This window comes from Trachypithecus francoisi, unplaced genomic scaffold (assembly GCF_009764315.1).
Source record: "Trachypithecus francoisi isolate TF-2019V2 unplaced genomic scaffold, Tfra_2.0 Lachesis_group0, whole genome shotgun sequence".
NCBI lineage: Eukaryota > Metazoa > Chordata > Mammalia > Primates > Cercopithecidae > Trachypithecus > Trachypithecus francoisi.
In genome coordinates, this window is record NW_022681453.1 from 64,240,966 (window position 1) to 64,253,167 (window position 12,202).

The 12,202-nt window shown below is 41.4% G+C and overlaps 1 protein-coding gene across 4 annotated transcripts in view; it reads right to left on the reverse strand.

The window, feature by feature from the left end:
• Positions 1–1,827: 1,827 nt before the first annotated feature.
• Positions 1,828–12,202, reverse strand: part of LOC117083390 (kalirin-like) — a 141,280-nt gene continuing 130,905 nt past the window's right edge. For all 4 annotated transcript variants that reach the window (XM_033210982.1, XM_033210977.1, XM_033210976.1 and 1 more), the window contains 3 exons: positions 9,559–9,759; positions 5,017–5,155; positions 1,828–4,091 (listed from right to left, as the gene is read on the reverse strand). In XM_033210982.1, coding sequence (XP_033066873.1) covers positions 3,546–4,091; positions 5,017–5,155; positions 9,559–9,759 — 886 coding nt within the window. In that variant the 3' untranslated portion in view covers positions 1,828–3,545. The remainder of the gene's footprint in view (positions 4,092–5,016; positions 5,156–9,558; positions 9,760–12,202) is intronic.

Below are 12,202 nucleotides of genomic sequence, written 5' to 3' on the forward strand. Positions count from 1 at the left end.
TGCTTCCTCGACTCCCCCTTACACTGTTTATGGCTGAGAGAGACCTGAAGGATATCTCCAACATTACCATTTTTTTCTTAAAAATTTTACCACATTCAGCTATAAGTGGATATATATCTATTTAATTTGAAACAAATGTAAAGATGTAGGAAATCATTATATTAATACTTCTTAAAAGTTATTATGGGTTGTCCCTGATCTTTTCATTCTTTATCCCACCCTTACAAAACAAAACAAAAAGCTCAAAACCCTATGCAATGAATATAAGCCAAACAAGAAACTTGTGACCTTGACCATTGTTTGTTTTTCCTGTTTCAACTGAAAGTTCACTCCCTCTGTGAACTACCATCATTATGATAGAAGTGGACTATTTTCTCCTCTCTCCTCTCTTCTCTACTACCAAGTAATAAATCTCTCCACCAAAACAGGAACAAGAGTGGCCCCTGATCCTTCTTCCCTAACCACAGTTGCCCTCAGAGCAACTTAAAGTACATCCCCCAGGCTCATCGTCTGGGATTCCTTGTTATTTCCAACTTGCTGTGGAGAATTCTTGAACCAAGACTACTCTCTGGTTGTCTTATCTCTGTTGGGAGGGAACAGGAGCTTTGCAGACAGGGAGCCTCCCTGTTAGTTTCCCTCCGTTATCAAACTATATAAAATATACCCCCTTTCTCTTGGGGCCTCTATTAAGTTCATTCTGGTCTAATGATTGTACCTTGGCTCCAGTTAACAAAATCATCCTACTTTTCCCAGGTCCCTCTTTTCCTGTCTTCTCACTTCCCAAATATGTGTACTTGGGGGAATTCCATGTAACCCCACATCTGGATCTGGATCCTCCCAACTCTGTTGTAAAAGCTGATACGAAAGCTTGAGGTCTAACATTCTGTCAACTGCCCCCATAACATAATTTCAACAATACCATCCTTGCCTCCCACCTGCCGTGGTCTGTACACCATTGTCCTGGACCCTGGCCTTCTCAAGAAGAAACTCAACTTGTTATAAAAACTCAGAATGGCTCAACAGGGGGATCTTGATTCAGGTCATCCACAGTGGACAGAACAGAACTTGCCAAGCTGGAATTTATGGATATTGGGAATCCTCAGAGCCTACAGTTTGACAAACCCTATGGGCCAGGCTTTCCTCTCTCTTTTTTTTTTTTTTTTGAGACGGAGTTTTGCTCTTATTGCCCAGGCTAGAGTGCAGTGGCGCAATTTTGGCTCACGGCAACCTCCGCCTTCTGGTTTCAAGCGATTATCCTGCCTCAGCCTCCTAAGTCACTGGGATTAGGGGTGCTTGCCACCACGCCCAGCTAACAGGCATGAGTCACCGAGCCCGGCTCAGGCTTTCCTCTTGTATGCTGTATACCATAATGAAGGTATGTTTACTGAAAGGGTTTTAGTAAACATGTTTACCAAAAGGATTTTTAGTAAATATGTTTTAAATTTTTTAAACACAATGAAGGCATGTTTACTAAATTTTTTTTACTACATATGTTTTAAATTTTAAAAAATTTTAGTAAACATGTTTAAGGTATGTTTTAAATTTTTATGTATTGTATCATAGAGTATTTGCATATACATAAAGGTCCAAATGAAGACTATAGGGGTTAGTCAAGAGAGACCTCTGAGGGAGTGAGGCTTAATGACCCAGGGCCATTTGAAAACTAGGAAACAAATACAGTCGGAGTCGGTCTCCACATATTTGGTTAATCCCGAAAATACTAAGTGCTATCTAGTCTTATTGCTTATAATTTCCATTAATTTATCAATTTGTAATCTTGGATGGGATGAGGTGGAGGGTGAATGAGGAAGTCGTCTTTGAAACCAGTGGAAAAAAAATGATGATGAGTATTAATTTTACATTTCCACTGTGGGAATAATGCTTTTTATATGTAAAGTTCAGGCTTAGTTTCCACCATTTCTTTTTCATTTAGATAGGTTTGTAGTTCTATTCATCCTTCATAAATTCTCTTCTTGCACTTCTGTACTGTGTGATTTTAATTTTCTCTATCCCATTATAAGAGAGAAGCAACGCCATTGAACCTGATTTGAACAAACACTTGAGTTACATTTTTAAAATCTTACTTGCATAATAGCAATTTTCAACACATATTCTAGAAAACTAAGGGTGGATCATGTACAAACACAAAAAACAAACTCCCTCCCTCCAAAACAAACGAACAACAATAAAGAAAGAAAACCCACGAAATGCCCAGGTTTAATTTTTTTTTCCACCAGAGGGAAAAAGAGCAGTTAATAATAATCTTGTATGGAGAATATACACCAGAAAGCAGGATTGGCCTCAAAGCACAATTAGTCCTTTTGGTTCAGAGAACTATCAGCGGCTGAGTGGTGACAGGTATTGCAATCTCAGTTACAACTTAATGCTCTGTTAGGGTGATGTATCAGGTTTTGTTCCATGGCTTTAAAAAGGACTTAGGACCAGGCCTTTAAAAGGCCTATATGGCTGCCTCCTTTTAGTAAGCACCCCTTAGATTCAATAAGGAGTCAGAAATAAAGTCAGCCAACTTTCTGAAAGATGGTATTCTACAGCCGTAGAAGAAATCAGAAAGTGTTGGTACGTTGTTCATAGGAACTGTAGGAAAGGTTTTCATTTGCCCTTTTGTATGAACCTCTTATATTTGTTTATTTATTTCAAACCTGGTGTAGACACAAAAATATCCCCGCAGCTCATAGTGTATTTGAACTTATTTCCTGGCAGGCTTTCTTGCCAGATTAACTCTGAGCTGCCAGTGAATTTGCGGGTAGCATTTCATATACAGAAAGAACCTATCTTAATCAAATAACCTGTGATTGACAGAAAAAATTATCTCATTCAAAAGGGCAACATTGCTTTCTCTTAATGCACAGGTTCTGGTAAAAGATTTCTATACAAGATTTATAAAATGCTCTACAAAACTTGTCATCTAATTGTGCTTAGTCAAAACAATGTAATGCTTCGGTAAATAAATTACTGTCTTAACTGGAGCACTCAAAGTTACTTGTGTTTGATTTAATATATATAATCTCTATATTAGAAAACTCTGAAACCTGAATGGGATATATTATACTGTATGTGTATATCTATCCTATTAAGAAACTATATCTAAGTTATCTAAACCAGAATAGTTGATATACATGACATCTCCATTAAATAGAACTTTTTGCTTAAAATTTCAGCAAAGCCAGAGAACTTTTACACTCTTGTGAGCTTAAGGTTTGCCCAGTTAACCACTCGTTTTGGAAGATACAGTTAAAATTTCATAACAGCCAATATTGTTCTCATCTTTGTCCTTCTTCTGAACACTTCTGTGACTCTTTGCCTCTTTATTTCTTCAGAATGACCTTCTGGAAAGCCCCTGGATTTAGGGTGACTTTTACTGCTGCTCAGACCCTGAATAACCACTGATGAGGTTTAAGAGGTACATCTCTCAATTCAGAGAACTGCATGGAGTGAAATGATGAACAGAATTATTTACAATCACATTCAGTCTTGCTTTGGTTCACACTGCACTTCTATGTGAAACCATAGGGGCTGGGAGATGGCTACGTCCCTTGGTTCACCCGGTTGACAATGTAGCTCTTGACATTGGGAATAGGCCGCACGTCATTCTGGTGTTTGCGGCGTTCTATGAAGCATGCTAGGCGGGAGGTGTCCAGGGGGATCTTAGAGTAGCTGCCATTATGGGGCTGCAGCCATGGATGCTGTAAGCATGTGGCTGCCGTGGGCCGCCTCCGAAAGTCCTCCTGTAAGATGACATTGATGAAATCTCTGGCAGCGTTGCTCACACCACAGAAGTATTCATGGGGGAAGCTGAAATCCACCCTGCATACATTGATACATGTCTCCTCTTTGCTCTCATCCAAGAAGGGGGAGACCCCACTCAGCATGACATATGTCAGAACCCCGATGCTCCAGATGTCTGTCCCCAGGGAGACGGGGATGCCCTGGATGACTTCTGGGGCAGCAAACTCAGGGTTCCCCAGCAGGTGGTGAATGTGAAAGTGACCCGAAATCTGGACAGCATCCTCCAAGTCGATGAGCTTCACTCGAGGCACTGGAATGCGTAGGTCAATGAGCAGGTTTTCAGGCTGCGGAGATCCAAAGAGGAAGGGAGAAAAGAAGGGAAGTTCAGGCCTCTATTTTGACTACTCAGAAGACCTCATTAATTCAAACACGATTATGCTATTCTTTGATAAAGCCTATGGTGTATGGAAAATTCCCTATGCACTATGGAAACTGCATAGAAGACTTCAAAGTATCATTTTGAGCTTATGACTTTGAGTTGTAATTCAGAGAAGTAGTTTGACATTGAAAATCATGTCTTCTTAACTACATTGCTTCTGCATTGAATCAAGGAAATAATAAATTACTCATTTTGGTGAACAGGGGCTTCTTCTTGAGCAGCATGGAAGAAAACGAGACATTTGTTGGCTTACTTCTATGAAGTTAGATTAGGTAGGTAGAACTTCCCTACTTTCTCTCACACCAGATGTCATTGTGGCTCTGGTATATTCTCATTAATTCATGGATGATATACTTAAATTGTGTGACAACCCAGATTCTCTTTAATAGTCATAATGGGATGGGCGTGGTGGCTCACATCTGTAATCCCAGCACTTTGGGAGGCCAAGGCGGGCGGATCACTTGAGGTCAGGAGCTCAAGACCAGCCTGGCCAACATGATGAAACTCCATCTCTACTAAAAATACAAAAATTAGCCAGGTGTGGTGGCAGGCACCTGTAATCCCAGCTACTTGGGAGGCTAAGGCAGAAGAATCGCTTGTACCTGGGAGGCAGAGGTTGCAGTGAGCTGAGATTGCACCACTGCACTCCAGCCTCGGCAACAGAGTCAGACCCTGTCTCAAAAAAAAAAAAAAAAAAAACCCGAAAAAGTCATAATATTCTACTCTAAGTAAATAAAATGAATTTGAATTTATATTCCTTATGAGTAATGACTGGTAAGTTGGACTTGGCCATTTAAGGTATTCCCTGCAAAGTTGACACTTCTTATTACCTTTATGTCCAAATGTGCAACCCTGCAGTTGTGAAGGTACTGCAGAGCCTCCATGATGTCTCGAATATAGAAAGCTACTTTTTCCTCCATCAGTTCATCATGATTCATAAGGTAGTCTAAGAGGCGGCCATCATCCATCCTGAAAGTAGGCAGGGAAAGGCAAAGGAAATATATTTGATATGAAGAAATAGAAAAATAACACACGTACAAATCAGTAAGAGCTCTAAGCTCTCTCATACTTCTTGTTATACATGAAGACCAAATGTGCAACACATGCATATTTAGTTAGAGCCTACAGTTATTGTAATATTCAGAACTAAAATAAATATATTTACAAATATGGTGTACTGCAGGGAAGAAATATGAATGACCTTATTTAAGAAACATTCTCCTTCATTAACTCTAAATTGCTCACAACAAAAAAGTTGTGACGCCCATTTAAGAGGTTCGATTGCTAAGTAAAGAAAGCCTTCACCAAGAGAGACTTCAGCAATATTTTGATTAACCGTAACCAAGGGGCCGCAAGCAACCCCACGTGTGTTTTGCAAAGTACTTCTTAATTTTATTTTATATTAATTTTAGAAATGAAGTCTCACTGTGTCACCCAGGCTGGAATGCTGTGGCACAATCATAGCTCACTGCAGCCTCGAACTCCTGGGCTCAAGTGATCCTCTTGCTTCAGCCTCTCACATAGCTGGGATTTCTGGAGGAGGCCACTGCGCCTAGCCAAACTACTTTCATTTGTCAGTTTTTAGTTGGGGAAAACAGAAAGTAGACAAAGTTTGTTCTTTGCATTATTGATTCTTTGCCCCACTCCCACCCTGTCACCTTTTTTTGTTGTTGTTGTTTGTTTGTTTTGTTTTTGAGACAAAGTCTTTTGCCCAGGCTGGAGTGTAGTGGCATGATCTCAGCTCACTGCAACCTCTGCCTCCTGGGTTCAAGCAATTCTGGTGTCTCAGCTCCCCAGGTAGCTGGGATTACAGGCGTATGCCATCTCACCCAGCTAATTTTTGTATTTTTAGTAGAGACAGAGTTTTGCCATGTTGGCCAGGCTGGTCTCGAACTCCTGGTCTCAAGTGATCCACCTGCCTGGGGCTCCCAAAGTGCTGGGATTACCGGCATAAGCCACTGTGCCCGGCTCTTAATCCCTTTTTGAATACTTTGCCTTCAGGGCAACTTTTCCAACCTTGAGGACTGTGATTGAGAACATGGTAGATGGAGCCATCCAGACCCAGATTCGAATCCTGGTTCTGCTACCTACCTGCTGAAGGCTGGGAGCAAGTCATTTGAACTCTGTGTTTTGTTTTCACCAAAGTGAACCATCTTTAAAGTGCAAATAAGAACAGCAACAAAATAATAACAATTATTATTCATTATATTAATATAATATAATGAATTAATATTATCTTATAATATAGTGGGTGAATATTACTATTCACCTATTTCATTATGAGGATTGTGCAAGGATGGAATGAGATGATGAAGCATTTAAGCATAATTGGTAGCGTAGGTAAGTGCTAAATAAATGGTAGCTATTCTCAGCCACCCTCTGTCCTCTTACAGCAAGGAGTTACCAAATGCATTGAGTTGTGAAAGGCACATCCCCAGGAAATCCCCATGCAGAGGAGCCTAATCCAGGGTCAGAAATGACTTTCAGTTACAGCTGAAATCACCCTGGCCACGTTTTCCTCTTCCCCTCTAGCTTGCTCCTTCCCGCCGGTGTCTTCTACTGTCCCTAACAGGAGCAAAGGCCAGAACCCATGCAAGCCTCTTTTGCTTTCCTCTGACCCTGCTAGGGGTGAGGTAAGAGTGATCGGAGTAGATGGAGTAGGATTGGGCTTGTTAAATATATTCCCCTGAACTTGTTGGGGTCATTACAGGAGCAATTAACAGCAGCACTGCACCAAGTGAGAGAGTCTCAGCCACCAAGTTCACCTTTAGAGTTTTTGGGTAAGGCAGATGCCCACATCCCATCCAGAATAGGGAATCCAAATCTCAGTTGCCTGGTAAAGAAAAGCTCTCCCAGCAATTCTGGTGACCACCTAAGGGGAGGCCACTGTCACATAATTGGCAGCATAAGTATGTGCCAAATAAGCATAACAGGATAATGAGATCCAGCACAGGGATTAGCTCAGGCACTGCCTCTCCACAAACTTCCCCTGAACTTCAAGTTCAACCAAGCACCTACGTTCTCACAGCAACCTTCTCCAATGCATGCATGTCTTTCTTAGTATTTACCATGTTATATTAAAATCATCCATCTATCTATCTATTGGTCTTCCTCATTAGACATGTAACTCCTTGAGGGCAAAAACTACATCTTTTCCCCCTGTTTTTTTTTTTTTTTTTTTTTTTTTTGAGACGGAGTCTCACTCTGTGGCCCAGGCTGGAGTGTTGAAGTGTGGTGGTATGATCTTGGCTCACTGCAACCGCCACCTCCTGGGTTCAAGCGATTCTCCTGCCTCAACCTCTCGAGTAGCTGGGATTACAGGTGCACGCCACCATGCCCAGCTAATTTTTGTAGTTTTAGTAGAGATGGGGTTTCACCATGTTGGCCAGGCTGGTCTTGAACTTCTGACCTCAAATGATCCGCCCACCTCAGCCTCTCAACGTGCTAGGATTACAGGCATGAGCCATCGTGCCCAGCCCTTTCCCCCCTATAAACTCTACCTCTGCCTCCTCTAAACTACCCTTATAACTATACCTTTGTTCCCCCAGCCCTGGCCCTGGTCTGGATGGCGGTTGGTGCATAGTGAGTGCTCAGTAAATGTTTGCTAAACTAGTTCAACCCACTATTCATCTAACTTAATCCCTGCAACATCTCCGGGATGTTGGAGGAATTTCAGTCTTCACAGATGAGAACCCGGGGCCCTGGCAAACTAAGTATTCCGCTTCAAATCACAGAGCTGGGACGTGAGCCCAGATTCCTCATTCCAAGAAAAGCTTCTTTCCATTGCACTGCAGTAGCCCACTATCAGCACCTTCCCTTGAAACAGTAGTTGGCAAGTCTGAAGGGGCAGAAGTTCTGGGTCAGCTGAATTCAACCTGGTACATAGTGACAATACCTTTCATTGGAACTCAAGCACAGATGTTGTCACCTGTGGACAAGTATAGTTCACTAGCAATAGAATATGCCTTTTGAGTTAGGAGGTTCCCTACGACAGGCCAGGCTCTGAAAGAGACTGTTAAGTCTAAAGTGACAAACTACTAACTACTTAACCACATACAGTTTAAGTTTCACAAAAGGATTACAGATGCTAGCAGCACTGGTTTTGTCCCCTCTGTTTTTTTTCCAGCTGATTTTAAAAATAGCCAAACTTGCTTGTATTTTTGCTTTCTTATTTTATCATAAATACATTTGTGACAAGTTACTGACTCAAAGATCCCGTACACACACACCTAGACTAACAATCACGCAAGAGTCGGACTAACATGGTAGTTGAAAAGCTGAAAATGCAGGCACTTCTTTTTTTTTTTTTTTTGAGGTGGAGTCTCACTCTGTCTCCCAGGCTGGAGTGCAGTGGCCGGATCCCAGCTCACTGCAAGCTCCGCCTCCCAGGTTTACACCATTCTCCTGCCTCAGCCTCCCGAGTAGCTGGGACTACAGGTGCCTGCCACCTCGCCCGGCTAGTTTTTTGTATGTTTTTTAGTAGAGATGGGGTTTCACCGTGTTAGCCAGGATGGTCTCGATCTCCTGACCTTGTGATCCGCCCATCTCGGTCTCCCAAAGTGCTGGGATTACAGACTTGAACCACCGCGCCCGGCCCTAAAATGCAGGCACTTCTTTACTGAAAACGGGTTCTTGTGGAACCATACACAGCAATGGTCTTTGGCAGAAATGTCTGTCTCCTGTCTAGGCCAAGGGCCTCATTAGCACCAATCTGATCACATTTCTGTTACTTGTATCACTTCTGAAGAGACTCTGTTCTCTTTCATCTCTGTGATATTTATCTAAACCGCAGAATATACTGTCTCTTCTTAGTCTGGGGTAGTGGTGGGGAGAATGGGGCATTATTGCTTTATTAAATCTATCCTAGGGGTATATGGTTGCCTAAGTCCCTAGAAAATCTGGAATGAGTGGAATATTTTGAAGGTAAGGCTCTCCCCTAGAAGGAATTTCTTGGGTGGTAGACTGGAGATGTTATGGTGGTGAATTGACACACAGAGCCCTCTCTTTCAACTCCACCCTGTCAATCAGCCTACTGTCGACAAGCTCTTCCCAAACTCATGCCCAGCCCAAGAGTCCATAATAGAAAGAAAATAAACATGGAAGGGAGAGAGAGATGGGTTCAAGTCCCAGCTTCTCTATTCCTAGTCTTAAGGAGCTAGTTTTAAGGACTTCCCTTGTCCCTATTATGATTTTTTAATCTTTGAAATGGAAATGACATTGATTATAAAATGGGGGAGAGAGTGCCTGTTATATGCAGCACTTTGCAAATGATAGGACCTTGTATAAAACATAACTCTCTTTTCCATTAATTGTGGGCAAGAGCTAACCCAAATGGATGGGGGCGACTTTAGAGAGATGGCATCTGTACTTACAGTTCCAAGATCAGGATGTAGGACGTGGGGGACTCATAGGTGTCATGGAGAGTGATGTACTGAGGGTGCTGTAGGTGCTGAAGCAGGGCAGCCTCGTGGGCAGCCTGTTCTTTCTTCTTCATTTTTTTACTAACAAATTTCACAGCCACATCTTTGCGGGTAGCTTTGTGAATGCATTTCTTTACTATAGAGAAACGGCCTCTGGAAAAACAAAAGGGAAAGTTTGCCAACATTCATCAATTAACTAGATATATTTTATTCATGGATAAGTAAAGTTTTGTGTGAGGTGGTCAGATAGATTTTATTAGGAATCCTACTCTCCTATATTTTAAATTATAATGTTATTCAGAAAATCCATTTTCCTTCTTTAGCATTTTAGGTTTTTTGAGATGTCAAAAACTAATATATTATATTATACATTATATTTTTATATATAATATGAAGCTTTTTTTTTTTTTGAGACAGGGTCTTGCTCTGTTACCCAGGCTAGAGAGCAGTGATGTGATCATGGCTCACTGCAGCCTCAACTTTCCAGGCTCAAGCCTCTTGCCTCGGCCTCCCAAAGCCCTGGGATTACAGGTGTGAGCCACTATGCCTGGCCTAACTAATGTAATTTTTTTAACCAATATTTTTCTCTGCCATTTTAACCATCAACGGCAATTCAGTTTTCTTTTCTAGGCAGAATACATGTTTCTGTGAAATACAACAATAGAAACAGCAATAATGTTAAAGAAGGAGGAATTCTACTCAATGATAATTTAAAAAACATTTTTATTGTTTTTTTCTCCTTCTCATACATACCAATTCTACTTCCTTCAAGGTCTAGCACAAATGCTACCTCTTTATGGGGCCATGACATGATGAAAAAGCCAGACTGTAGAGCCACTGCAAATTGGAATTTTTTTTTTTTTTTTGAGACAGAGTCTCGCTCTGTCGCCCAGGCTGGAGTGCAGTGGCCGGATCTCAGCTCACTGCAAGCTCCGCCTCCCGGGTTCACGCCATTCTCCTGCCTCAGCCTCCCGAGTAGCTGGGACTACAGGCGCCCACCACCTCGCCCGGCTAGTTTTTTTGTATTTTTTAGTAGAGACGGGGTTTCACCGTGTTAGTCAGGATGGTCTCGATCTCCTGACCTCGTGATCCGCCCGTCTCGGCCTCCCAAAGTGCTGGGATTACAGGCTTGAGCCACCGCGCCCGGCCGGAATTTTTTTTTTTTAATTTCAATAGGTTTTTGGGGAACAGGTGGTGTTTGGTTACATGAATATGTTCTTTAATGGTGATTTCTGAGATTTTGGTGCACCCATCACCCAAGCAGTGTACACGGCACCCAACGCGTAGTCTTGTATTTCTCACCACCGTCTCACCCTTTCCCCCGAGTCCCCAAAGTCCATTGTATCATTCTTACGCCTTTGTGTCCTCATAGCTTAGCTCTCATTAAAAACATTTTTAAAGAGTCCACTGTTTCATTTTATTTTATGTTCGTTATCTTTTTATTACAAAAACTTTCTAATATACACAAAAGTGAAGAAAATAGCAAAATAGATCTCCTATGCAGCCAACTTCAATAATCATGAACATTTTAATCAATTTTGTTTCATCTATCTCTTTTCTATCCGCTGCTTTTTTTTTTCCCCTGGAGTATTTTAAGCAAATCCAGATATAATGTCATTTCACTCATAAATACTTCAGTTTACATCCCTATTGACAAGAACACTTACAAATATATAACCACTGTGCCATTATTACATCTGACAAAATTACCAACTCCTGAAATAGAATGGTTCCCAGATACAGCTGTTGCCCTGTGGAAGGTGGCAAGAGAGCTCTGTAGTGGCACAGGTCAGCAATGGGGCAGATGAAGGGAGGGTCAGCAAGGTGATAAGGCAGCACCATCCAAGCCCTGTCCATGAGGTGTCCTAACCCATGAGCAGAGGAGTGAACAGTCTGAAGACCAGCCCATTCCTCCAACAGAAATGGGTGTGTCGTGGCCACCATGAAGATCATCTAACTGCCTCCTTGACCTGGCTGTGTGCTCAAAAGGCAACTTTTTAATAATACTTTTTTCCCATCATATATTTGCATAAAATAAAATAATGTGCTAATAAGGCCAGGTGCAATGGCTCATGCTTGTCATCCCAGTGCTTTGGGAAGCTGAGACAGGAGGATCGCTTGAGCCCAGGAGTTTGAGACCAGCCTGGACAACATAGTGAGACCCTTTCTTTTTTAAAAAAATTGTTTTTTAAAAATAATGTACTAATTAGTAAAACAAGTCTTAGACAAGTATTTATTGAACATATATTATTTACCAAATATCATTCTTGGCACAGTAAGCAAATATTTGGTCAAAATGGCAGTTTTGTCTCACATTATAAATTAATAAATTGCCATTCTGGTTTTTAACAGCGCTCTCTTTGTGAGTTTGATTATCATAAGTTACTTCTTGCAGAGGAGTGAAATGGAACAACAAAAACAACTGAATGTTGAGGATAGCTCTCCTGAATTTAGTGGCCACGTCAAGGTACTGCTAGCTTCATTTTTAAAAAAGGTTTGTAGTTGTCAAAGTTATGCAGCCCCATGGTTAAAAAAGTCAATTATCTTTACAGATTTGTTATTAAAAAAAAAAATTCATCCCCATTTTTCCTTCCCT